We start from the raw sequence: 26,244 nt of genomic DNA on the forward strand, positions 1-26,244 counted from the left end.
AATCAACTCAGAATGGATTAAGGATTTAAATATACACCTTGAAACAATAAAACTTCTTAAAGAAAACATAGGAGAAACACTTCAGGAAATAGGACTGGACACAGACTTCATGAATACGACCCCAAAAGCATGGGCAACCAAAGGAAAAATAAACAAATGGGATTATATCAAACTAAAAAGCTTCTGCACAGCAAAAGAAACAATTAACAGAGTTAAAAGACAACCAACAGAGTGGGAGAAAATATTTGCAAAATATACATCTGACAAAGGATTAATATCCAGAATATATAACGAACTCAAACAACTTTACAAGAAAAAACAAGCAACCCAATTAAAAAATGGGCAAAAGAGCTAAGTAGGCATTTCTCTAAGGAAGATATGCAAATGGCCAACAGACATATGAAAAAATGTTCAACATCACTCAGCATCCAGGAAATGCAAATCAAACCACACTGAGATACCATCTCACCCCAGTTAGGATGGCTAAAATCCAAAAGACTTTGAACGAAAAATGCCGGCAAGGTTGAGGAGATAAAGGAACTCTCATACATTGTTGGTGGGACTGCAAAATGGTGCAGCCTCTATGGAAAATGGTATGGAGTTTCCTCAAACAATTGCAGATAAATCTACCATATGACCCAGCTATCCCACTGCTGGGAATATACCCAGAGGAATGGAAATCATCAAGTCGAAGGTATACCTGTTCCCCAATGTTCATCACAGCACTCTTTACAATAGCCAAGAGTTGGAACCAGCCCAAATGTCCATCATCAGATGAGTGTGGTATCTACACAATGGAATACTACTCAGCTATAAAAATGAATGAAATACTGTCATTTGCTACAACATGGATGGACCTTGAGAGAATTATATTAAGTGAAACAAGTCAGGCACAGAAAGAGAAATACCATATGTTCTCACTTATTGGTGGGAGCTAAAAATTAATATATAAATTCACACACACACACACACACACACACACACACAAAATTAAGAAACCCGGGGGAGGATGTGGGGCAGAAGATATAACAACCACAATTACTTGAAGTTGACACTACAAGCAAACAGAAGGGACATCGGTGGGCGGAGGGGGGAGGGAGGAGAGAGGGAGGTTTTGGTGAGGGGCAACAATAATCAGCCGCAATGTATATCGACAAAGTAAAATTTTTAAAAAAATACATTAAAAAAAAATTACAAGGGATGTCTACATGTTTTTATTTCTTTTAGATATCTATTAAAGTATTCATATTCTATGAACTCTAATAGAAGAATTAGAGACTTTCTCAAGCATTTGATTTTGGCCAAGATAGGGGAGGGGTGTGCCAAAGAACTTTTTACTTATGTGGCTTCATAAAAATATGTTTACTTTGTCATGAACACTTATATCTTGTGGTCCAAGAATTTTTTTTAAAAATTTACTGAAGAAAATTTGAGAAATTTTTATGTTTGTATATGAGGTCTCTGAATATTTATGAGAAGCCTAGGGACATGTGATCCATCTTGTAGGTTATCCTCTGGAAGGAAAATTCCTGTTTTTGGTTACATATATAGGAGTTAATTTTAGTGCAAAGAGTTTCAGCTCTGGGTTCTGTATGTCAGCATGGTTGCAGTCAAGCCTCCCAAGTGCCTATAGAAATAGATGTATCATAGTGTGCTAGAGGAAGCCTTCTTGTAGGTTAGTAACTCTTGGTGAGTTAGTAACTCTGGCCACAGCAACTTATAATGTCAAAACGTGACAGTGCTTGATATCAGAGATACAGCTTTTAATTGAGAGGTGATAGTTGCCCCTACAAGTTGATTGACACTTTGATAGTGACACCTAAGTATAGGCCATTTCAGAAGACCTGCTTTATTGTACAGTCATCCCTTGGTATTCATGGGGGATTGGTTCCAGCACCTCCCATGGATACCAAAATCCGTGGATGCCCAAGTCCCTTATATAATGGCATAGTATTTGCATATAACTTATGCACATTCTCTGGCATACTTTAAATCATCTGTAGACTTTAAATACCTCACATAATGTACATGCTATTTAAATGGCTATTGTACTTTATTGTTTACAGTCACAGTTCTTTTTTTTTCTAAATATTTGCAATCTGCAGTTTGTTGAATACACAGATGTGGAACCTATGAATATAAAGGGCCAACTGTGTAATGCTTATGAGCTCTGGCTCTGAAACAAGAATGCAGGGTCGGACCCAAGCTCTGCAACTTCAACTTCCTAGTTGTGTGACCTTGTGCAAGTTATTTAACCATTCTGTGCCTCCATTTCCTCATCAGCAAAATGGGGATAATATTATTACTTACCTGATAGAAATTGTTATGAGAGTTAAAGATTTAATAATATATGAAAGCATATAAACAGAACCTGGCAAATAATGTGATCAAACTATTATTATTAGATTATTAGTTAATTCTTAACAGATGAGTTTAGAGTCTATTATCAATCAGCATGGCATTTCTATAATTTATAGATTGTTTGATGTGCTATCAGGTCCATTGTTTGGAGAGAAGCCAAATAGAAAAAAAATAACATCATGACTCAATTCTTTTTTCTGCCAGCTGGCTGGCACAGGGATCAAACCCTGGACCTTGGTGTTATCAACACCACTCTTTAATCAACTGAGCTAACCAGCCAGCCCAATTTCTTTTGTAATTTTTCTTTATCTACTTCTGGTTTTATTTTCTATTCATAATAATCATGTAGTCTTCATGACATATAAACAGTTTATCTTTCTTTTGTCACTTAGCATTATGTGGTGGTAGGGGACCTAGGATTTTTGACTTTCACCTTGAAATGTTGTCTTCTTCAACCCAGTGTGCCCCTTCAGAAGGGATCCCATGAGGCAGTAGGGCGGAAGGGACACCTGACTAGCCAGTTAATAACTAGGTTAGCAAAAGTAATTTGGTGGTCATTGAAATATTCATGTCACAGTCAGATTACCTCTCCTTTGAGTTATCACTTAGGTTCTTTTAAATTATTTACTTATTGTCTTAGTTATTCCTCTGAAAGGTAGTTTGTATCCCTGTTTTACAGATGAGGAAAATGAGGTGTCTTGGAAAGACACTCCAAGGTAGCACTAGTAATGTGTAGGAAAGCTCAGATTTACACTTACGTCTGTTCTGTATTGTTTTCCATTACATAAAACTGTTTCTTGTATGATGCACATGCTATGATTTATTAATTCAACAAATTTAACAAATTTTACTGAACAGCTGCCGTGGGCCAGACATTATTCTAGGTGTGAAGTGTACAGCCCTGAACACTATCTTCTTCACCACTCCTGGTGGCTCTTCTCTTTCTCTAGTTGTACTCGAGGTAATATATGAAGGGTCTTCAAAAAGTTTATGGAAGATTCATATTATCTTTTAATTCTCTTTATCCACGAACTTCTTGAAGTACCCATGTATCTTTATCCTTGTACTCAGTCTTACTGTATTGAAATTATCTGTACATCTCTGTTTCTTTCATCTTGAGTTCCTTAAAAGTACTATCTGCCATTATTAGAGATAGCATGAGCATTATTATTTTGTTTATTTAGAGTGAAAAAAATCTGTTTTAATATGTACTTACTAGTAGTATTTCCTGTTTTAAAATCATCAGTTTGGTCCTCTGCCCATCTATTTGTTGATATCTTGATATATTTTCATATTAATTTTTCCATTTTATCTAATCCATATGGCTCTTATCACTTTTTCTACAATTGTTTTCTTTATAAAGCTCCCTTTCCTGTTCTTTTTGTAATTACCCAAAGATTTACCATTCTCCTCGTTTTATCTCCTTCTTACTTTCAGACGCTGATCTGATCTACTTTCTTTGAAATTGAAACAGTGTAGCTGTCAATTATCTTGACATTTCCCCACCCCCAGTACTTCCAAATTCTCTTAACACATTTCTGTCTAACCTTACTTCCCTCCAATTTCATCTTTACTCTTTTTCAAGGCCAGTCCTGCTTCCTGTCTAATTAATATCATTCTCATTTCCTTCCATCTCTTTCAGAACCATGCTCTGTCAGTTTTGTTCTCTCTTTCTTATATCTTCGAACTATTCCTTTCTTAAAGTTTGTTTTCTTCAAGCTAAACATGCTCAAATCTCTCCTATTGAAAAAAAAGTAACTTCTCTTTTTTCTCTTGACAACCCAGTTAACTTAAACTTCTTCCTCATGTGTTCCTCAACCCTCTGCAATCTGATATGGCCTCTTCTCTGACAAGGCTATCACTGACGTTTATTTCACCAAATTCAAAATAACTTTTCAGTCCTTATCGCACTTTTTCTACTTCATTTGATATTGTTGACTACTCTTCCTTTTTATTCTCTTATTTTCCATACACCTTGCTTCTCTTGCCTTCATACTGTTTGCTAGTTTCTTCTTGGTGTCCTTCATGGACTGTCTTTTATCTGCTCCTTAAAAGTGAAGAGAGAGCTAGCTTCATCCTTCTGCCTTTTTAGGCGATCATTACTTTTATTATCACGGTTTTAACTGCCATCAGTGTGCTGATCATTCCAGTGCTGGATCACTAGTCTCCTCTGTGCTTGACACTCATCTCTAAATTGCCTGCTTATGTAACTCCACCTTCTAATATACACAGCTGTCTACACTAACACTCTGGAAGTGATTTTAGACTCTCCTCTGCTTTATCTCCCCTTCTGCTGATTTAACTTCTAGATATTTCTTGAATCTGGGTTTTTCCATCCATCTGTATTATCACTTCCTCATTTCCAGTCTTAGCCCTTTAAAATTTATCTTCAGTACATTTGTAGTAATCTTTTAAAACTGCAGATGTAATGATGCTGTGCCATCGCTTAAAGTTCAGCTCTGGTTTCCTGTTAAAGGACAGAATCTGAACTCCTTGACATGTCATGCAAGGCCTCTCACAATTTGCTGTCTGCCTTAATTCTCCAGCTTCATCATCTGTGGCTTCCTAACTTGTGTTTTATGCTCCAGTCCGCCTCATTCATTGGCTTAGCTTTTGCTTTTTTTTTTTTTGTCTTTTTTGTGACCGGTACTCAGCCAGTGATCGCACCGGCCATTCCTATATAGGATCCGAATCTGCGGTGGGAGTGTCGCTGCGCTCCCAGCGCCGCACTCTCCCGAGTGCGCCACGGCTAGGCCCAGCTTTTGCTTTTTATCGTTGTGCTATTTCTTCTGCCTGAGAGAATAACTCCTTCTCATCCTTTGAACTTCCCAGACCAGAACTGGCCAATAATAAAACTAAGTACACATTTTCAAAGAACATAGATTATGGAGTGAATATTGTGGTGTAGAGATTGGAGTGTCCAGAGATTTGAAAGTGCGTGTTAAACTGTAAAGTGGCATAGAAAGCAAGTTGATATTAACACTTACTGAGAGCAGCTCCTTTGGGAGCGGAATATTCCCTAGATTCCCTTTTCTAAATGAAATTCAGCAGTAGGTCAATGTGATTTATTTTCCTCTGGTTAATATCATTATTAGGTCGTATGAGAACCCTTTTTCCTCCGGGCCCCATCATGGCGCTGGCTACCCTTCTCTTCCGCCTTCTCCTTCCCGCAGGCGCCACAATACCCTCCCGCTGGCGCGAATCGCACACCAATCAGCACAGGCTCCCTGCTCCTGGCCCCTTAGCAACGCAATCCCCGAATGCCCCGTGTCCTCAGCAAACCTATCAGCTCTCTTCTAACCCTATAAAAGCAGATGTGCCCGCTGAATAAAAAAACCTCCGGCAAGCTTCCTTGTGTTTATGTCTCATCCTTTAACTGGTGCTGAATTTTATTCCTTTCAATCATGAGATTTGCCAATGTCTAAGAGAGTTATAGTTTGTATATAGGTTTGTGTGACTGTATGTGTAAGGGCATACTTTATAGTGTCTGATCTATTATTTAGGACAAATAATTATGATTAAGTTAGTATGTTTATGAGCGAACATCATTATGAATAATGAATACTGTTATCCCAAATATTTCTCAGAGCTCTATGGAAATAAGTAAACAAACTAACTTGAAATAAAACCTACTGTGGCTTTTGCTTAAATTTCCAGAACAGTACTCTAGCCTTTTTTCCCAAAATGAAAGAGAGTTGATTTGTCTTTCCTTAGCAGCTGTGAGTTTAGAAGATATTGGCTTATATTCCTGAATTCTGCTCATGGAGAAATGGGGTCAGGTGTTCAGGTAGAAGGAATCTCCCATTTTATGTGCCCTTGATTTGGAAATAGCTTACAGTTTTAAATGAATCTTAGAGTGTATATTCTTAAGTGAGATTATCCTGTTATTGTTTTGCATTGTTATGTAAGTGCTGTGTATGATCAAGGTATTCGTTAAAGAAAGTAACCCAAATTTTAGGGTTTTTTTCCTCTAGTAACATTATTAAATAATTATCATAAAATGGTTAACTATTGAAAACCCCAGTTCTATGGGCTATTATTATCAAACATTCCAGATTTTTTTTCTTACACTCTTGTATGACAGAGGAACTGTGATACAGTGGTTGGGAGTTAGACTCTGGAGCCAAACTGATGGAGTTCAGATGCTAGTTTTACTGCTTACTAACTGTGACTTTGGGCATGTTACTTAACCTCTATCTCTTTGGGTTTCTTCAGCTATAAATTGGGGACAATAATAGTACATAGTGTGAATTAAATGATTATGTAAAGCCCTTAGGACAGTGTCTGACAATAGTAAGTGCTATATATAGTGTTAGCTATTATAGTACCTAGTGCTTAGAATGCATTAAATGTATTTATAGATTTTGATGATTATGTTGTCTCCAAGAGTATTGTTTCAGATCTTTAACATTCAGCATATTTGACTGTCTCTGAATGTTCCAGATTCTATTCAGCTTCTTAGTCTTTTCTTTTTACTGCTTGATAGAAATGCTTGGTTTCTTATTATTTGATAACTAAGATAATGTATTTTAGTGTTTTGAAAGCTTTCCATTTTATAACTATTTAATAGTGCTTTTTAAAATTGAAGGCATGGTGATTTTAATTCTTGGATTCTTGGTTTGTTATTCTTTTCCTTAATTCCTTCAGCTTAAAGTGAGAATAAAAAGGAACTTATGTTGCCACACTCTACCAAGAAAAACATTTTAAAACTCTTGTCTCTTTATATAAGCATTGGCAGTAAACTGTAATCTTAATCTATTGAAGGTCTTTAACAAAACCAGTAGAACAGTTGAGGTATAATTTCTTTAATGAAGTAAAATAATGAAATAGCCAATTTTGTGCTAATATTCATTAAAGCATTTGTATAAGGTCACATATACATTGATTTGATTTCTTGTATATTGTACACTGTAAAAAAAAAAAAAAAAAAAAAACCCAAAACTAATGCTTGTTTAGGGGTAGAGAGATAGGGACTCTTCCTAATGAGATAATATCTTTTAGCTTAACCCTCCCTCCCACCTGTCTAAATGGGTATTTTGGGGACACGGAAAAAAAAAGTCAGTAAGCCAAACCTTGTTTTAAACAGTTTGCCAATCAATTCTATCAAAAATATATTGTGGCCTACAAATACTCTTTCTCATTCAATAAGACTGCATTTTTTAACATAGTCCTCTTTGTTACGAGATTAAGATATTAACTAATAAAAATAGGTCTTTATGGGCCGACCCCGTGGCGCACTCGGGAGAGTGCGGCGCTGGGGGCGCAGCAGTGCTCCCGCCGCGGGTTCAGATTCTATATAAGGATGGCCGGTGTGCTCACTGGCTGAGTGCAGTGTGGCTGGTCACAAAAAGACAAAAAAAAAAAAGAAGAAATAGGTCTTTACTGTGAAGACACTATTGTTGATGATTCTTCATATTGGAAAACTCCTTGGTTTAGTAACTTAATTTACTTCTCATTCTTTTGATCAAGTATTCCTAGAGCAGGAGACAGCAGACTTGTTCTGTAAAGGGGCCAGGTAGTAAATATTTTAGGGTTGGGAGGCCATGTGGTCACTGTCACAACTACTCAACTCTGCCCTTGTAGCTGAAAGCAGCCACAAACAATATGTAAATGGGTGTGGCTGTGTTCCAGTAAAACTTTCTTTACAAAAGTAGGTCCAGGGCGAAAGAGAATTTCATTCACAGGGTGACCACTGCAGTAGAGTATGAAATTTTCTTTTCGTGGTCTTTTTGATAAAAAATTGCAGGTATAATTTATTTCCTTTATGAACAGATCTTTTAATTTAATTTAATCTAGGCTAGTTGACTTAATGTTTAATGGACAGAGCACAAAACTGGACCTAGATAAGCCTGTGTTAGCTTTTTATGTCATAGAATTTTGTTATTCTGATTTGAAAGGAATGGAAATAACTTGGACTTGGGAGTCAGAAAGAACAAAATTTATTCTTAATTGTCTTGATTACTTTGTGACTGTAGACAAATTATTTTACATCTTGGAGCTTCAGTTTTCTCATTTATAAAATAATTAATCATAGCTATGCCTGAGAGTTGTTATATTTTTCACTTAGCTGTCTTTTTATCAGTTCAACTTAACAAGGTTATTTTAGTCATTAACATGTGCTTCCTTTAAAACCTAGGAAAGAACTGCCCAGAGATGAGCACTTCTACCCTTGACTTACTGAGGAATCAAAAATTCTGGAATTTCAGAATGCTTTAACATTTATGTCAGATAGTTTTAATGACATTTTTGTATTTATGTTAATTGCTTGAATTTTTAGTTTTATGGCTTTTCTTAGATAGATTACATTAACAATATGAAGTAAAATTTTTATCTTCGTTTATCAATGAAAGCCTGACCCAGAATCTGTAAGAATTATAGTTCTTCAGCTGACTGATAGCCCATAAGAAAAGGAGATTATTTGTAGATAGTTCCTATTACATACTCTGTGTAGTCTTTGTTTGACTGGAAGTTGGTATCCTCACTGGGTGGATGTTAGCATAGTGAAATGATACTTGTTCATCTTTACAAAAGAAAACTTATTTGAAATGAGAAAATAAGCTTTAGACACACAATCCTAAGTATAAAATATCCTATATATACTTGAGTAAGTATGAGTTTTTAGCTAATGTATGGAAGCATAGTAAAATTTGTATGTCCTTTGTAACTTTGCAGATAAGGGACAGAATGAAAGGTCATTGAATCCAGTAAAGATGCATAATTAGCCCTGGCTTTCTCAGTATAAGTTTCATAAATTAGTGCTTTAGTAGGATTTTTGCGGGGTGGAGGAGCAGTCGTAAAGTTGGTAGGATAGGATATATGGAATGCTTTATCGAGTTGTATGATCTTAAGTTTTAAGAGAATATGCCAACAGCCTTGCAAAGATTAAAAAAAACAACAACACTACGGAGAGAACTAGCGGTGAGGGATGAGTATGGGTCATGTGTTCAGTTTTGGATTTCTTGAATACAGGCAATTCTTGAAGAATTTGAGAAAGAAAAGAGGCAGCAGCTAGAGGGGAAGGTGGGACAGAAGGTTTTAGAATGTGAGAGACTTAAACATGTTTAAATGCCAAAGAGAAGGCAGGATCCAATACAGAGGGATGTTTCAAAACTGTTGAAAGGGGAGGGGTTAATCAAAGGAACAAGTCCTTAAGAAAGGCCAGAAAGAGCATACCTAAGTGGAATTATTGGTGTTAAATGAGAGGTGCAATGCCTCTAGTGTTTTAGCAAGAGAACGAAGAGGGCTGTGTTAATGCAGTAAGTATTTCATAAGTGGGAATTTTTTTCCCTGAGGTAAAGGACTATCATTTGGGAAGGAAGGGGAACAGGTATCAGCAGCTTGAGGAGAGTGAAAATTTGAAATAATAATGGTGACTAGTGAATTGAGAAACAGTAGGATTTCCTGGGAGCACTGAGGGAAATTTTTAAAATTTATGAATATCATATGTTATCTTAAATAATCAGATTTGGAGGAAAACAGCAAGAAAGTGAATTCTACTTAGTGGAAGAGGTCACTGATGATCCTGCAAACTTTGAAGTAATGGCATCAATTTGCCAAGACCTAGTGCTACCCTCGAAGTTAAAGCAGAGACAATATTTGCAGTGCCACAAATATAGCTGCTATGCCATACATCCTTATTGTAGTACAGTTGACCCTTGAGCAACACAGGGTTTGGGGCACCAACCTCCCACACAGTCAAAAATCTGCAGATAACTTTTGGCTGCCCCAAAAGTTTACTAATAGCGTATTGTTGACCTGAAGCCTTACCCAAAACAAAGTCGATTAGCACATATTTTGTATGTTGTATGTATTATATACTGTATTCTTACAATAAAGTAAGCTAGAGAAAATGTTATTAAGAACATCATAAGGAGCCAGGCCCAGAAACAGAAATACCGCATGCCCTTACTCATAAGTGGGAGCTAAGAAACAAAGAAAGAAAGACCATAATAAAACATCGAACTTTCAGAAGGAGAGAACAGACCTGTAGTTACTAGAGGTGGGAAAGAGAGAAGGAGAGGGAGGGGATAGAGAGTAATTGGGTAAGGAACACAAAAAAATAATGATTTGTAATGATGAGCATGCTAATAACATTTGATCGTCATATACTGTACCCAAATACTGATAGTCAACTCTGTACCCCATAAATATGTATAAATAATTAAATCATAAGGAAGAGCAAATACATTTACAGTTCTGTACTGTATTTATCGATAGTATAACTTTATGTCATCTGTTTACAAAGTAGTCTCTCAGTACCTACATCAATATTGTCTTATATGATACAAAACACTTTAGATATTATATGTATTACTAACACTAGACATCAAAAATGAAAAGATAATTGTGAAAAAATTTTCACAGATTTCCAAGAAATTTTTCAATATATTTATTGAAAAAAATTTGCATATAAGTGGACCATGCAGTTTAAACCTGTGCTGTTCATGGGTCAACTGTATATGATTTCACTTAACTTTTAGTATTATTTATGTTGGTTAGGTCTACTTCATTTCTAACTGATGTTCTTTTTTCCCTATCTAGGCAGGCAGAAGTCCTGAAGGCTGACATGACAGGTATTGGGTGGCTTGTTTCTTTTTCACACCATGTTTTTTACTGTTTAATTAATGGAAGGATATCCTCTTTCCTATATTACTCGTAACACTGAATTCTGTCCTAGTTGCCAAAAGGGATGATAACTTATTATTTGCTTTCAGTATTTATTGTATGTAATTGAAAAGTCCCTTATTAAGTTCTGCTGCGGAGGCAGCTTACTGTCAGTTATTGCAATCGTAAGCCCAGTAATTGGGAAGGCTAATGCGTCTTGCAGGACTATGGCAGAAAACATGGCCTGATTTTGCATTATATATAGTCATAGCCTGACTTTCTAATTTCATCCTATTCTCTGTCTCTCATCTGGCTTCTTGAGCAGTTTAATCCAGACTTCTATCAGCCCTCCTTTCCATTAAATGGCAAATGTGGATTGCTCATAAAAGTGTGTTGGAAAGCAGTATACCACTCATTAAAATAACGCTTACAGTCATAGCTTTATTGGGTTGACATATATAAAATAGGAGGAACAGAATACCCAAGCAACTGCTAGATGGTGAGCTGATGTAAACTCTGTAAGGACACTTATGAGAATGATTCAAAAGAAAAAGAAGAAAGTTTCTTTGGACAAAGAGATATAGTTATGAGAGTAAACAGACCAACTTGGCAGTCCATCATTTCAAATGGAGTGACTTATTGTGAGCCTTATCTTCCTATGATGTGAATAGGCAAAAATCCAAGCCTAAAGCAAAGGGTGAACCATTTATTTTCACTATGATGTTACTTCAAATTTAAAAGACAAATACAGAAGCATTTTAAAGCAGATTTAGTCATTACCCAGAAGGTGAAAGTCACTTGAAATGTAGTGATATAAAACTTCTGCAGCAGTCTATGGAATGCTTTGGGGGAAATAGGGAAGGAATCATTGGTGTAGTATACCGGTTTTAACTGTCTGTGTATCTGTCTTCTGTTGTGTTTTTGTTTTGTTACTCAGATTCTAAGCTGGGTCCAGCTGAGGTCTGGACATCCAGGCAGGCTCTGCAGGACCTGTACCAGAAAATGCTAGTTACTGATTTGGAATATGCTTTAGACAAGAAAGTAGAACAGGATCTGTAAGTATTATCATTTGGGATGTCCCTGTAAGATCAAGAATCTCAATAAGGCTTTAAAACACTTTGGCTTTTTTTTTTTTAAACCTGCCTCATAGTCTTTTTTAATGGAAAGAAATTCCAATATTGGGGGGCGGTTGATCAAACTATTTGGCCATTGGTATGATCTCAGATACAGTCTTTGGAGGTAAGAGGAGAAATATTTAGAGTTGCATCTTATTAAGGTCATTAGGGCAGCTTTTTAGGGCATATCAGAAAAACAAATATCTATATTTCACGTACTAAGCATGTTTGGATTCTCTATATTCAGTCTTTCATTTAAGCTATGCTATGATTTTTTTAAAAATTCAAGAGTGGGCTTTAGAAAAATCTTTCTTTGGTAAATGTGATTCTGTGAATTTCTCCTGACAGGAAAATGTATTTATATTATAAGGAAAGTTCTTCCTTTTAATCAAATCAGTATTTTCCACCCACAGTAAAACTAAAGAAAGATTTTATGTATTTAGGCTATTCTGCTTGTTCTTTCTGTGAGGGGCGAAATGGCAGATAACCAGATTTCCAAGTGAGTAAATAAATTCCTTTCATGGAAAGCCTTGCCTTATAAATTGGAACAGGGAAATTGAAAAATCAGTTAAGGATATTCAGTCTAAATGCCCAGTTCTCTAAGTTGTGATGAAGATTAGCTTTTTCTATCTTTCATACTTTTCTAAGATACCTCATATTTTTAGGAAATCTAGTAATAGAGCTGTAGCATGATCAGTCAAAATCCATATCTGTGATATTAGAGTCAAGGATAAGATGTCATCAGAAATCTGAGGGAGTGATTGTCCTCCTAAATCATTAAAAAACAAAACAAAAAACAGTTCTCTAAAGCCTCAAAAGTTGACACCGATAAAGAATTAAGTACTTTCCAGGTAGGTTATAAACCCCTTATCTGTGTTTGCTTTCTTTAATCAAGCCATTAATATCGTTCCTCCATTCTAGTTCTTTTCTTTTTAACTCCTGATATTTCCAAGTTAGAGAGTGACTATATTTCATCATAATTGAATTTAAATTGATTCTCTATATAACTTGATTAATAAAAAGTATTTTATAACAGGATTTTGGTATGCCATATTTCAGCATTGTGTTGTTTCTTGTTTTAAATAGCCAAAATTGAAATGTGGCTTATATTTCAGCTCTACAGAAAATATTAATCCCAAGAGAAATGAATAAAACTCTTAAATAGGAATGGAACTGAATGCTGTAGGATATAGCATTTGGGGAAGTAAGAGATATGACTTAATATTTACAAAGCCTTTTTTCCCCCATAGATGTCACTTCATAGGGTATAGTCAGTTATTTTTTGGCACAAAATATGGAAATTCATTAATAGCTTATTTTTACTTTGATATTGCCACTGTGGTTCTGATTTTGTACTGGGATTCCTAAATAGGCTCTAACTCTAGTAACTCTAAAAGATTAATAGCTGAAGCCACAATCTGATTATTTGAACATTTGGTAAGTGTTTATTAAGGTCAGTTGGATTCTACTACATGTTTAATCTTGTTCAAAGGGAAGCATAAGTTATTTAAATAAATGAATAACTTTAATACAGGTTTAATGTTTAGTGTGTTATAATTATAACAAACAGTTCTTTCTTGTTCTCAGGGGGACCAGTGTCTGCCCAGTGAGTCACTGCTATACCAAATAGAATTACATTTTGTTTTCAGCTGGAATCATGCCTTTAAGAATCAGATCACAACACTACAAGGCCAGGCAAAGAATCGAGCAAACCCGAATCGGAGTGAAGTTCAGGCGAACCTTTCTCTGTTTCTAGAGGCAGCTAGTGGCTTCTATACTCAAGTGAGTTCTGCATTGTATACCAGTTTTCCTAGTGTTAGTGATAAATATTCTGCTCTTTGTACACATCTTTTGTTCATTTAAACATTTTGTGTAGCCACTATGTGGGCCATCTAGGGACTGGTCACCTATAATCGTAAGTGAATACAAAATGTCCCAAATTGTTTACCCTAAGACCTTTAAAAACATAAAGTCTCTCCTGTTTAAAAATTTCTGTTTTGGCATAAAGATTGGGGTTATAACTATGGATAGAAAAGGGCTAATGAGAGCCTTAGTGAAAAAGCAGTAGTAGTCAAATTACATACACGTGGTATTAGAGCAAATGTAAATTTATGGGTATGGATATAGTCATTATGAAAGTAACAGCTGTGTTGTGCCAGATAAGAAATAGTCAAAATTTGTAATATAAAGTGAGTTTTCATAGTATTATTTATACAGTGGAATTTATCTGTTTCTTGAAATGTTATTAAACTAAGAAATGAAGTAACTTTTCCTCAGTTTAAATAATAAGCTATTATTTATAGTCCTCAGAGACGTTCCTTTTCCTTAGTCACATCCTGATACAACTTCTAAATCAGTTAAGGTAAAGGAATAAATAAATCTTATTTCTGACCACGGAATTTTCTTTACTGTAAGCGGAATTCTTTAGAAAATTGTTATCTCATTCATTTGTAATAGCATTCATAATTTCATTAATAACATTTTAATGTATGAATTAGCATCTTATAATGATAAGGCAAGATTTTGAGGGTGTTGCACTGAAAAGAAATCTTTGGCCAATTCTCCCTATGCTGCTGCTTGACCATTTCTACCTATGTTATGGCTTCATTTTGGTTTTACCATTTCTTTGAATAAAGAAAAAAAAAAGAAATCTCTGTGTTGGGAGACATCAAATAGCTATCATGTTATAGAGATTATTTATGTTTTACTGAGACTAAAATATTCATCACATTGAAAGAACTCATATGGTTATTCTCAAAATTCATTTTCAAATTTATGCCAACTTTTTGCAGTAAAAGTTGATACTTCTGTAGAGGGGATACTTCTAGAGGAGAGGGATTGATGTGTCACTTAACTAGTCCTTAAAGCAAATGTTAAAGGTTAATTTATTCTGTAAGTAGCTTTCAAAAGCCTACTGTTAGGCACAGTACTAGATACTGAGGATATGGAGCGAAATAAGAGAATCTTTACCTTCAAGGAAATTTCCAGTATAAATGAAAAGATGGATACAGTAATAGATATGGATTTTTTTTCCTGATTATAGAAATAATGCATACTCATTTTAAAAATCTGAAAATTGTATGAAGTCCAAAAAAATTTTTATTAATCTCCCCATTCAGGATAGATTACCACTTTAACATACATCTTTCCAGTGTTTTCATACATTTTTACAGAGTTAAGACCACACTGTATATTCAGTCTTGTATCTGCTTTATAAACATAATGTAAGCATTTCCTTATTAAACAGTTTGATGAGCATCTTTGTGTATAAAGCAATTACTTTAATACTAATTATTTCCTGAGAACCAATTCAAATTGAAATCATTAAATGAGTGAAAATTTAAATACTGTTGATAAATATTGTTGTTTTCCCAAAAGGTTGTATTGATAACATTTTCACCAGTTTCTTCTGTTGTCCTTTCATTTTACTTAGAGTTTTTTGAAGTACAGAAGTTATCAGTGGTTTTTTTTGCAATACATTTTTTTCCTTTGTTCATACATCAGTGGATATTTAATAATGATGATGATAATCACATTTAAAGGAACAAATGGATATTATAATTCAAATCTTAACATTTGAAAATAACACCAATGCCCTACAATAGAGTAATGGTTAAATAAGTTATGGCATAACTGTAAATTGGAAACATGAAACTTTGATAAATGGTATTTGTGATGATATTTTAAGATTATGAGAAAATTATTGTGTTATGCAAAAAATTATGATATAAAATTTATATAGTTTGATTCTTATGTTAATTGAGTAATCTCAGTTAAATAGGGTATTAACAAAAATGTCGTCTTTTTTCCCCCACCAGTTACTACTTTCTACTATGCTCTGTTGAATTTCCAGATTTCCGTCATTATTTGGACAGATTCCTTAACACTCCGAGTGCTTTCAGTTTTTGAAGCACAGTCCAGTTTTAAAACTTCAGTCTTGTTTCTGATTCAGATCTCTTCTTTCTCCCATGCAGTATAAGCTAGAACTGGGAACATGACTGAAGTAGGGGGAACAGGAGGGAGGTTGTAGGGAGAGGGAAGGCATCTACCTTCTGCAGTACATTTTTATAATAGCTATTATACAAATTGATTTATCATCTTGAAAAATGATTCTTTTTTATTAATGATGTGACATACATATGAGATTTCCAGCAGTTTAACTGGACATTGGTAAATCAAAAGAAATCTGTGAGGAAGTAAGGCAAGAATCCTTTTTATTGAGGGGGCATGGTATTTTAAAGAACACTTTATAAGCAGGTGAATTGTAAAATCATTCAAATATCTCAAAAATTGTTTTATAAGGGAAAATGTATGGGTACTTTAATTTTGAAAAAGTTTTTTTGAAATTTTTATAATAAGCATTGATTCTCCCCTACCTGCATTCCACATGTAATGGTTGAATAATTATGACAGTTGTACAGTAAGCATCAACAAACTTTATTCTCACATTATGGTAATTTAGACTTTTCAGAAATGAACATTAATAGGATTTTAATTTGCAATTTTATATTGTCTTGGTTTGCTAAGGAAACATTTGATGGTGTTACTAAATAATGTTCCATACATCTTGATTGCACACAGTGCACATTTAGTCACCATATTGAGAACGGAGAGCAATTCCAGATCATTATTTGGCCTTATAGGCAAAAATGAGTTTTGAATTTTAATATTAAATGTAGTTGCAAGGAATTAGAGAGTAACATGATCAAATTTAAAAGATCACTTTGGACACTGGGATCAGGAATGAAGCTAGTCAGGATGCTGCCATAGTAATGAAAAGAATTGGATGGATTTATCAGCTTGAGCGGCTTTTTTAATGGTCATACCTTTTACCGAGATGGGGAACACTAGGGAAAGCAGCTTTGTTCATGTTAGAGAGATGCTTGTTTGTCATCTAAGTGGAGATCTCAAATAGGTAAGTGGATAAATAAGTGAGTAAGTTAGTAAATAAATAAATAGGATAAATAAATAAATTGGATAAGTAAGTAAGTAAATTAGCAAGCAAACTTGGAGCCCAGTGGGAAGGTCAGGGCTAGAGTAAATTTTATGATTACTGTAAAGAACCCTGACTTAGATGGGAACAGGTTTTGAAGAAGAGGAGCCACCATTGCAATAGGAGAAAATCAGGGAGAGAGGTGCCTTGGAAGCCAAGAGAAAAGCGTCAATGAGGGGAGGGAGTAATCAACCCTGTTGAGTGCTGCTGAGAAGGCAACTAAGATTTAACAAGTGACCAGTTAGATTTGACAACATGGAAGTCATTGGTGAACTGTATTTCTTCATTTCTAAAACTTTTAAAAAAATATTTTAACATTGAAATTGGGATGTTTATAATAGATGTCAGTTACCGTTAAATTGACAGTGTTTTTTTCCTCTCAATATTATATAAAATAATTGTTCATCTTATAACTTATGGTATCTTGTATTTGATGAGAGTAACTTCAGCAGAGTGGTGAGGATGGAAATCTGATTGGAGTGGATGGAGAAAAGACTAGTATGTGATTATGTGGTTACATTTTCTTTGAAGATAGTTTTTGACTACTTAACTATCATTTTGTTAACCAGTTTAAAGCATGGTGCCTTAAGCAGAACCAAATTGCTGGTTATAGAAAAGATGTACCATTCTGCTGTAGTTTTTTGTTGTTTTTGTTTTGTTTTTTTAAATATCAAAAAACACAACAGTCCTTATTCTAAAAAAATGGAAGCCAGAAGTAAAGTGTTATCAAGTTTCTGCATCATATAAAGTTGATATTCTACATCTTCAATGTCAATCTTTCATTCTTGGCATAGGGTATAGAGCTGAGGAGAAATGAAATAGTATAAAAATCATTTGATGGATGGGGAACTCAGGTCAGGGGTTTGGATTCCTGTACAGCCAGCAGCCATGAAAAAGAGAGATATAATTTTGTAATTGGAATTTGGGGAGAACAAGAGGCATTAATCATTCAGCTACAGCTTTAGGAATATTTCCTGGTCAATACTCTTGTAAAATGAACTAACTAACTTCTTATCTCAGCCATTCATCCAGATTTAGGAAACTACTACTAAGTAAAGTACATCTGGGTCAGCATACATAAAGGTAGAATATAGTTTTTGCAGAATAATTGACAAATACAGTTTTTTTAAACTCATGAAACATCTGTTTCTCTTTAGTTTTACTTTGTTACTGCCTCTAAGCCAACTACAGCTCTCTTTCCCAGAATTCTTGAGACATCAGGAGATTTTCTATCTCTACTTACAACTTTTGGTTTCAGGCAGAAATTGTATTACAAGACATTCTACGTGATGTTCCAACAATGTTTGATTTACTTTTTGTGATCAGTCTTTTTTCTTCTTGTTAGATGTTCAGACTTGTCTAGGTTTCCAGTCTGATCTTTCAGAACCTAGTGAACTCAATGCTTTATCCTCTCATTTTCTTCTTGCTATCTTCCACAGTTGACTTGTTTTGTTTTCTTCATTTTTTTGTTCCTCTCTTGTACTTAATGCCTTTTCTATTTCTTGACTACCCATTCTGGGAATTAAGTTGTTTACCCAATTTTATCTCAGCAAATGTCTTCCTCATTACAAATGTACAAGTACAAGAAAGATGAAGCAGGTAATTCCTGTGCTTAGTGAGAAAGAGTACACAGAATTTATATTCAGTTATGGAGGTGGTTTTTAGCTTAGGAAGAATGTGGCACATTTCAGATCCTTTGGGGGTGGGTCCGTAGGGTGTCTTATTTTATATTGTGAATTCTGCAGATGTTAGAAAGAGTGGTAAAAGAATCAAGGTATTTTTAATACTGTAACCTTAGTCAAATCCCTTCATATTTCCGTTGATTTCACATCCTCATCTGAAAAAAATGGAGCTTTATACCTACATATACTGTGTTGCTACTATTTTATCGCAAGGATAAAGGGAGACAAATATATCAAATAACCTAGGGAATGAAGTTTATTATAAATGTAGAATATTCTATTGGCTTATGCTGTATATCATGTTCTCTCTCTCCCTGGCCCTGTTAACCCCCCTTCTCTCCTCCTCCTCCTCTTTTCCTCCTGTCTTTCTGCCTCCTTCCTCCCTTGACCCCTTCCCCCCTTCTTGTACCTGACTTGCCCATTTGGCAACAAACTCTTTTAAGACTCAGATTCTTATTCATCTTTGTATCTTGCTTATTACCATGTGTCCAATACAGTAGCCAAATATTTGGATGGATATAATAATATTTGAATGAGTATATTTATAAATAAATACTTGAATAGATGAAAATAAAATGTGAAGAACTGTGTGGGGGCTATGAATTAAACCCTTAGTGGCAAGGTAGGAGGAGAAAAGCCTTTTAATGAGGGAAACTGAACAGGAATGCTTGGAGAGATACAAGGAGCTAGAAAAAGCTCAGTAATCAACCGTAAGATCAGTTGTTTTAAATGCAGCAGAGAGGTTGATTAAGATGACAGCTAAAAAATGTCCATTGTATTTGGCTAATAGTTGACCGATTGTTGATTGCCAGCAGTTTCAGTAAAGCTGTAATGGGTGATGGAGTGGGAGGAAGGGGGTTATGTGGAGATTAAGGAGTGAATAGGAGCTGAGAAAGCCGATAGGAAAAGTGTGGACTCCTTTGAAGTTAAGTCGAAAAGAGGAAGAAAGTTTCTAGAAAAGAATCTAGGATTGAGGGAGATTGTTTTGGTTCTGTTTGTTTTCTGTAGGAGACACTTGTGTGTGGGCCACAGGAAAGAAGCATGAGAAGTTGAAAGTAGATGAAAGAATGAGGGGGTGACAAGCAGGATACAGAAAAGTATGGAGTAAAGGCACACGTAGAGGAGTTAGATCTGACTAGGAGGAAGAACTCTATACTTTAGGAAGAGAGAAGAGAGGAGTAAATATGGGTGGTCTACATAAGGTCTATAATACCATGAGATCTGTCGTGTATGCAGAGACATGTGAATTGGTATAGAGCCTAAGAAAATAAATCTTGAGAAACTACTAAAGTCTGACAAAAACTTTGGCTTGCATTTAAGTCACATTTCTAACCAACCAATCTTTAATGTTTTTTGAGTGTTCCTGAGAGAAGTAGAGCATTTCACAGAATGTGTTGCTTTTTTTTGCTTGCTAAACTTGTCTGAAAACCCTATTCAGGTAAATAGTGTTTTTTTAAAAATACTGCTGTTCCTTTCAAATGCACACCCTAAATTGTTCTAATACTTGAGAATTCAAAAGATATGATTTGTAATGAATGATACTAGTTATCCTATGAAAGTTTACCATATACTTTTTATATAGTTCTTGCACAGGTCTCAGCAGTATATGATACTAGGTTCATGTATTATTGTGTACAGACTTTATTGTTAGAGTACTTCTGACTTAGCAGTTCTGACTTACTACTAAATCTTGCTGATGTTCTTCTTTTAGTTATTACAAGAACTCTGTACAGTGTTTAATGTAGATTTACCATGCCGTGTGAAGTCTTCCCAACTGGGAATTATCAGCAATAAACAGACACATACAAGCGCCATAGTGAAGCCACAGTCTAGTTCCTGTTCCTATATCTGCCAGCACTGCCTCGTCCACCTTGGAGACATTGGTGAGTCTTTGGTGTGGAGGAATTGATAATACTTTCATTCTTTTCTTTGGAGTAGTAATAGAAATTATTTTCCTTTAAACTGAGCATGCACACACAATTGAGATGGTCACAGAGAAAACTAAAATATACTTTAAGAAACTTATAATTTCTCAGTGTTTTGGGATTGTCAGAGGATCTTGCAGGAAATAACCTTCATATTAAGATTTAAATTTTATTCAGACTTTATGTAAGTATAGGCAGATAATAAATGGCAAAATGTAATCAAAGCTGTATTTGTCAAAGTGGTACTATAATATTATCTAAGTTAAAAGTCTGTACTTTTTTGGAATAAATGGCGTTTATAAATTACTCCTTCTGAAGCTAGGTTGCCTTTTCTTCCGACCAGGGCACTAAAAGCTCATTTTTAACTCTCATCCTTTTTAAAATTAAATTTGTATTTCCATTATATGTATTTTATCTGGGAACAATAGGTAACTTATTTATTCTTATTCATTCCTTTAAGGTGACCTAAAAAGGTTGTAAAACAAATTAACTATAGGATTATGTTTTGCTTGTCCTCAAATAAAAAAGAATGGAGAACATTACTGATTTTAAGTTCGAAGATGTTAGGTTTTTTAATGTCATAAATCAATGACTCCATGAGGGGATCACATCAAAGTGAGTGAGTTGTGCAGGGAGATTCAGTGATAGTGTGGTTTTTTTTTTTTTTGTTTTGTTTTGTTTTGTTTTGTTTTTTTTGATTTAAATGTATTTTATGCACAACACATACTTAATATGGAATAGGTAAGAGACATTTTTTGAAATCACTTTATAAGATATAGAAAAAATCCATGATTTTCAGATCATATTGTGTAGAGTTGTTTTGTTTTGTTTTGTTTTTAAGTGCCATATAACTCACCACTTCTTGTGGGCCAGCTCCAGGTCACCAGCATAGTCTATAGTGGGAGCTGGTGATGCATGACACACTGGAGGACCTGAAAATGGGGGCTAGATAAGCTTTAAAAGTGGTTACGTGCTGAATGTCTCAAATAGGGAAGGCCAGGTGGACACTTCACACATAATCCTATGGTTAATTTGTTTTGAAGTATTTTCTGGTTTTAATGATCTTAAATTAACTTCAATGGAAACCTTTATAATTTCAAACTATAGCTATTTGGAAATACTGCCCTATCAGTTTTTTTATTTTTTATTTTTTAAATAAAATTTTATTTTTCTTCTTAGCTCGATACAGAAACCAGACCAGCCAGGCAGAGTCCTACTATAGGCATGCAGCTCAGCTTGTCCCTTCCAATGGTGAGTGGGCCTATCAACTTGAGGTTGACTATGATACTTTTTTTTCTTTACAGCAATATGGCAAATAACTCAAGGCTCATCTTTCAAGTTTTATGAAAACAGTAAATGTTGTTGTGGTATTGAGTGTCATATTTTTCCTTTTAACTGTACCTTTCATATAACCTGAAATGAATTGTTTTTTTTACGACTAAGATTATTTTTATTGTCAATAAAGCAGTATAAATGCAATATTCCTTAATGTGATCTAATATTGTTTTATAACTGTAGCTTCCTTAATTGTAAAAGAATAATTATTTCTTTAATACTGCCATTTTCCCCCTAGAAAAATGGTCTATTACCTAAAAGATAATGCTTTCATCTTTTGATGGCCCCAAAATAAGCATTAGCAGTGGTTCTTGAATTAAAGAAATTACAGCTGATATTTGGTAATGTAAATCATTCTTGTTAAACTCCATTGAAATTCTAGAAAGAATCTAAACCACGGAAAGTAGTGTGACCACACTATTCATTTTATATTTTTATGACTTTTTTCACACTACAGTGGCAGAGTTGAGTAGCTGGGATAGAGACCATTTGGTCTGCAAAACTGAAAATATTTTCTGTGTAGCCCTTTCTGAAGCCTTATTTGAACGTGTAGTGCTCTCCACCCTAATCATATGACTTTTTCACTTACACGTAATAGTGTGTATTATTGCTAAAATGTGCTGTTTGACATTATGCCCATTAGTAATGAGATAATCATGAGATTTACCTTATAAAATACTCCTCATTATTAATTTGAAGATTTAAAAACTGACCATTTGTATTCTGATGGCAAAATTTTATGGTTCTTGGGTTACTTTAGAATCTTAACTTTTCTCCTGTAGGTCAGCCTTACAATCAGTTGGCTATCTTAGCTTCTTCCAAAGGAGACCATCTGACCACAATTTTCTACTACTGCAGAAGCATTGCTGTGAAGTTCCCTTTCCCAGCAGCCTCCACTAATCTACAAAAAGCACTTTCTAAAGCACTGGAAAGGTAGGGTTGACTTTTTCCCCAAGAAGACTTTGTGTAACCCCTCAAATTTTGGCATACAGGAAATAATGGCGAGTTACCTATGCTTCTCTACACTTCTCTACGTTTCTTTTGTTTCTAAATATATAGATATATTGTAATAGTTTTGTGTATATCACTGAGTTTCAGCCAGTCAGTGTCTCATTTGCTCCCCGTAAGAGAGAGTACAGGCCGCTCAGTACTGACTCATCTGTGTGTGTTGCAGTTGATTGTAGAATACTCTCCTTGTACATATACCAGGTGCTCAAATAACTTGTTTTTGCAAGCCAAAGCTTCCTTTAAGTGGTTTTAGCCATTTTGTTGCTTAAAATTCATGGAAAATTTTTTTTGTTGTTGTTTTGTTTTGTTTTTTTTTCATTTCAGCCGGGATGAGGTGAAAACCAAATGGGGTGTCTCTGACTTCATCAAGGCCTTTATTAAATTCCATGGTCATGTGTACCTGAGTAAGAGCTTGGACAAGTTGAGCCCTCTTCGAGAGAAATTGGAAGAACAGTTTAAGGTTAGATTTAAAAAATAGAGAGTTTTTGTCTTGTCTAAATCAGGAAGCATAAGGTTTGGAGGAAGCTGAGTCCCAGTTTTTATGTCATTACTTAACTGCAAACTACTAGTAAAAATCAAATTTGAAGCATATGAAATTCTTGGCATACAACATCCCTTCAATTTAAACTGAGGTATGGTGTATATAAAGAAATACAGTAGCAGTGTTTTCACTGAGTAGTTGCCATTTGGTATAAAGTATTAAAGTGGAAAAAAAAAACAGTAACTCCTTCTTTCTCAGTTTTGAACATACTACTTTTGATGATTTTTATATTCTTAGATAATGATTCTGCTACCTACTTTATAGGTATTACCATTCTGCAAACCAAGCTTATTTTTGTTGTGCTTCCATCCATCAGGATTTTTAGTCATTTGAAGGAAAGGATTGAGAATTTCATTCAATAGAAATATATTTTACTAATCTGTATAAGAAGATAAAATTAAACTTTGTTCTATTTATATATAAGAAAACGATCTTTTATTAGCATATTAATAATTAGCAGTTTAAATGTAATATAATGTATAAAATATGGGGAGAGTTAAAATTAAGTATAACTTTAATTCATTTATTCAACAAATATGTGACTGTATTATGTATCATCAGTCACTGTTTTAGGCACTGGGATCAATAGTAAACAAGACAGTCTCAGGACATTTTATATTTCTTGGTTATTTCTGGGTATCTGCACAGTTGAGGAATTGTTTATAACTGCTTGACAATTTTTCTATAAGTTACAAACGTCTCACATTCCAAAAGATTATACAGTTTGGATGGTTAAGGCATAAGTTAGCCAAATATAGTCAGTATGAAGTAGTATTTTTAGATAATCATTTTTTAGTTGATACTTTCTATGTGTAAGAGATTATATTAGATAATTATAATAGAAATAGTTTGTTTTAAAATAAGCTTTTAGAGTACCCTGCTGTTTTTTGTTTCTCTTAGTGGCCTCTTTAAACTTAGCCCATGATACAGTACAGTATATCGTTTGTAAGGTTGGATGTGTGAAAGAAACAACTAACTTTTTAATGCCCTAGGCTGTTCAGCCTGGGAAAGAACAAACAAGTCTAAATTGTTTCATGTAAGTATTTGAATATATGAAGGATTATTTAAAAAGAATATATCTTTGTCTTTCCTGAGGTCAGAACTAAAACCTTAAATTTTAAGTCAAGATCTGTAGGAGATTGCTTAAGGAGGTTGTAGATTCTCCGTTTTGGAGAGCTTAAGAGTCAGATTGACAGCTGTCTTTCTTGGGTGGTTTAGGTGCTGTCCTACCAAGTAGTAGGGGATTGGACTAGATGACCTCTCAAGATTACTTCCAGCTCTGGTTTTCTGAAAGCTATACTTCTTAAGTTGCGGGGGAGGAGGTAGTGCAGTACCTTAATGAGATCTTCACTATGTAAGTCGTTTTAGTCTAGAACCTAGTCAACTTTGCATTTGGTTCAACCTCAAATGCTAATATTTTCTTCAAATATATTTCTGTATGTGAAATTCTGGTTGGTGTAGGTGGGCTATTGCTAAAATGCACTTTGAAATATTCCAGCACTCTGAATTTAAACATAGTATGAGGCAGATCTGTTTGAGACCTTACCCAGTATTGAAATATTAGAAGACCATTGTTGGGGTGACATTTCAGCATAGCAAGTAAATTTTCAAAAGTATTTCTAAAGCATATGTACATAACTTAGTATCATCTAGCAATCTTTAGCTACTAAGCAGAAACATTTATCAAGTTGAGGTCCACTGAAGGATTTAAGGCCTGGGATCTAGGAATCGTGATGCAAAGCATTTTGTATCTGTTAAATGTCTACTGTTTCTTAATGGTATTTAGTTCCAGTATATTCTTCAATTGCAGTTGAAAGTAGCAAAAATATGTCAGTTCTAATCTGATTTTATTCCCTGGGAGGCCCTCTACTTACTATAAACAATCTAAATTTTATGAGATTACAACTGAATAATTTTACATTTACTTATAAAGGTATGGATTATTCATTCACTAAATATTTGTTGAGTACCTGTTATGTATCATGCACTGTTCCAGGCTCTTGGAGATATAGGGGAAAACAAGACAGAATCTGTACCATCATAAACTTACGTTATCATTTACTATTACTAGGCTGTATTTATACATGTTAATACTTATGTACATACACTAGAAGATCCTTTAAAGGATCTTCTGTAGGACATTGCCTTCTAAAATGTTCTGTAGGACATTGCCTTCTAAAATAAATGCCAGTGGATTTATAGATGCCAGGAATACATTACCATATTATATTTGTAAGAAAATGCTTTTTGAAAAATACAAATTAATATTCGCATTTTATGCCAATATATGGATTTGTATAATGATCAGCTTATTTAGAATGGTGAATGTAGAGACTTAAGGAGAAATTTTATGGGAAAATTCTGGGAAAAGAAAGGATTTTAGGAAATTTTGAGGAAAGGAAAGAAATACTTAATGCCTTTGGAAAAGGGGTGAGCATTCTAGATGTACACAGTGGAATGGCAGATTGCAAGGAGGCTGAGAGTTGTGAAAGAAAGAGCAAAGTAGAATGGAATTGTATTTTTTTTCCATATGAAAGACCTTACTATTAGAATCATAGAGCTTACTCTGGATATTTCAGATTCTTCTTCTTCTTCTTTTTTTTTTTTTTTTGTGACCAGTAAGGGGATTGTAACCCTTGGCTTGGTGTCGCCCGCACCGCGCTCAGCCAGTGAGCGCACT

The 26,244-nt window shown here is 34.6% G+C and overlaps 1 protein-coding gene across 6 annotated transcripts in view; it reads left to right on the top strand.

Moving 5' to 3' along the window:
- Nucleotides 1-26,244, top strand: part of SMG7 (SMG7 nonsense mediated mRNA decay factor) — an 80,893-nt gene that overhangs the window by 35,439 nt on the left and 19,210 nt on the right. For 5 of the 6 annotated variants that reach the window (XM_063104007.1, XM_063104005.1, XM_063104006.1 and 2 more), the window contains exons 2-8: nucleotides 10,903-10,934; nucleotides 11,903-12,020; nucleotides 13,730-13,862; nucleotides 20,467-20,638; nucleotides 21,860-21,931; nucleotides 22,798-22,948; nucleotides 23,348-23,483. In XM_063104007.1, coding sequence (XP_062960077.1) covers nucleotides 10,903-10,934; nucleotides 11,903-12,020; nucleotides 13,730-13,862; nucleotides 20,467-20,638; nucleotides 21,860-21,931; nucleotides 22,798-22,948; nucleotides 23,348-23,483 — 814 coding nt within the window. The remainder of the gene's footprint in view (nucleotides 1-10,902; nucleotides 10,935-11,902; nucleotides 12,021-13,729; nucleotides 13,863-20,466; nucleotides 20,639-21,859; nucleotides 21,932-22,797; nucleotides 22,949-23,347; nucleotides 23,484-26,244) is intronic. The other variant, XM_063104010.1, reaches the window with a different exon arrangement.

This window comes from Cynocephalus volans, chromosome 8 (genome assembly GCF_027409185.1).
Source record: "Cynocephalus volans isolate mCynVol1 chromosome 8, mCynVol1.pri, whole genome shotgun sequence".
NCBI classification, from domain to species: Eukaryota; Metazoa; Chordata; class Mammalia; order Dermoptera; family Cynocephalidae; genus Cynocephalus; species Cynocephalus volans.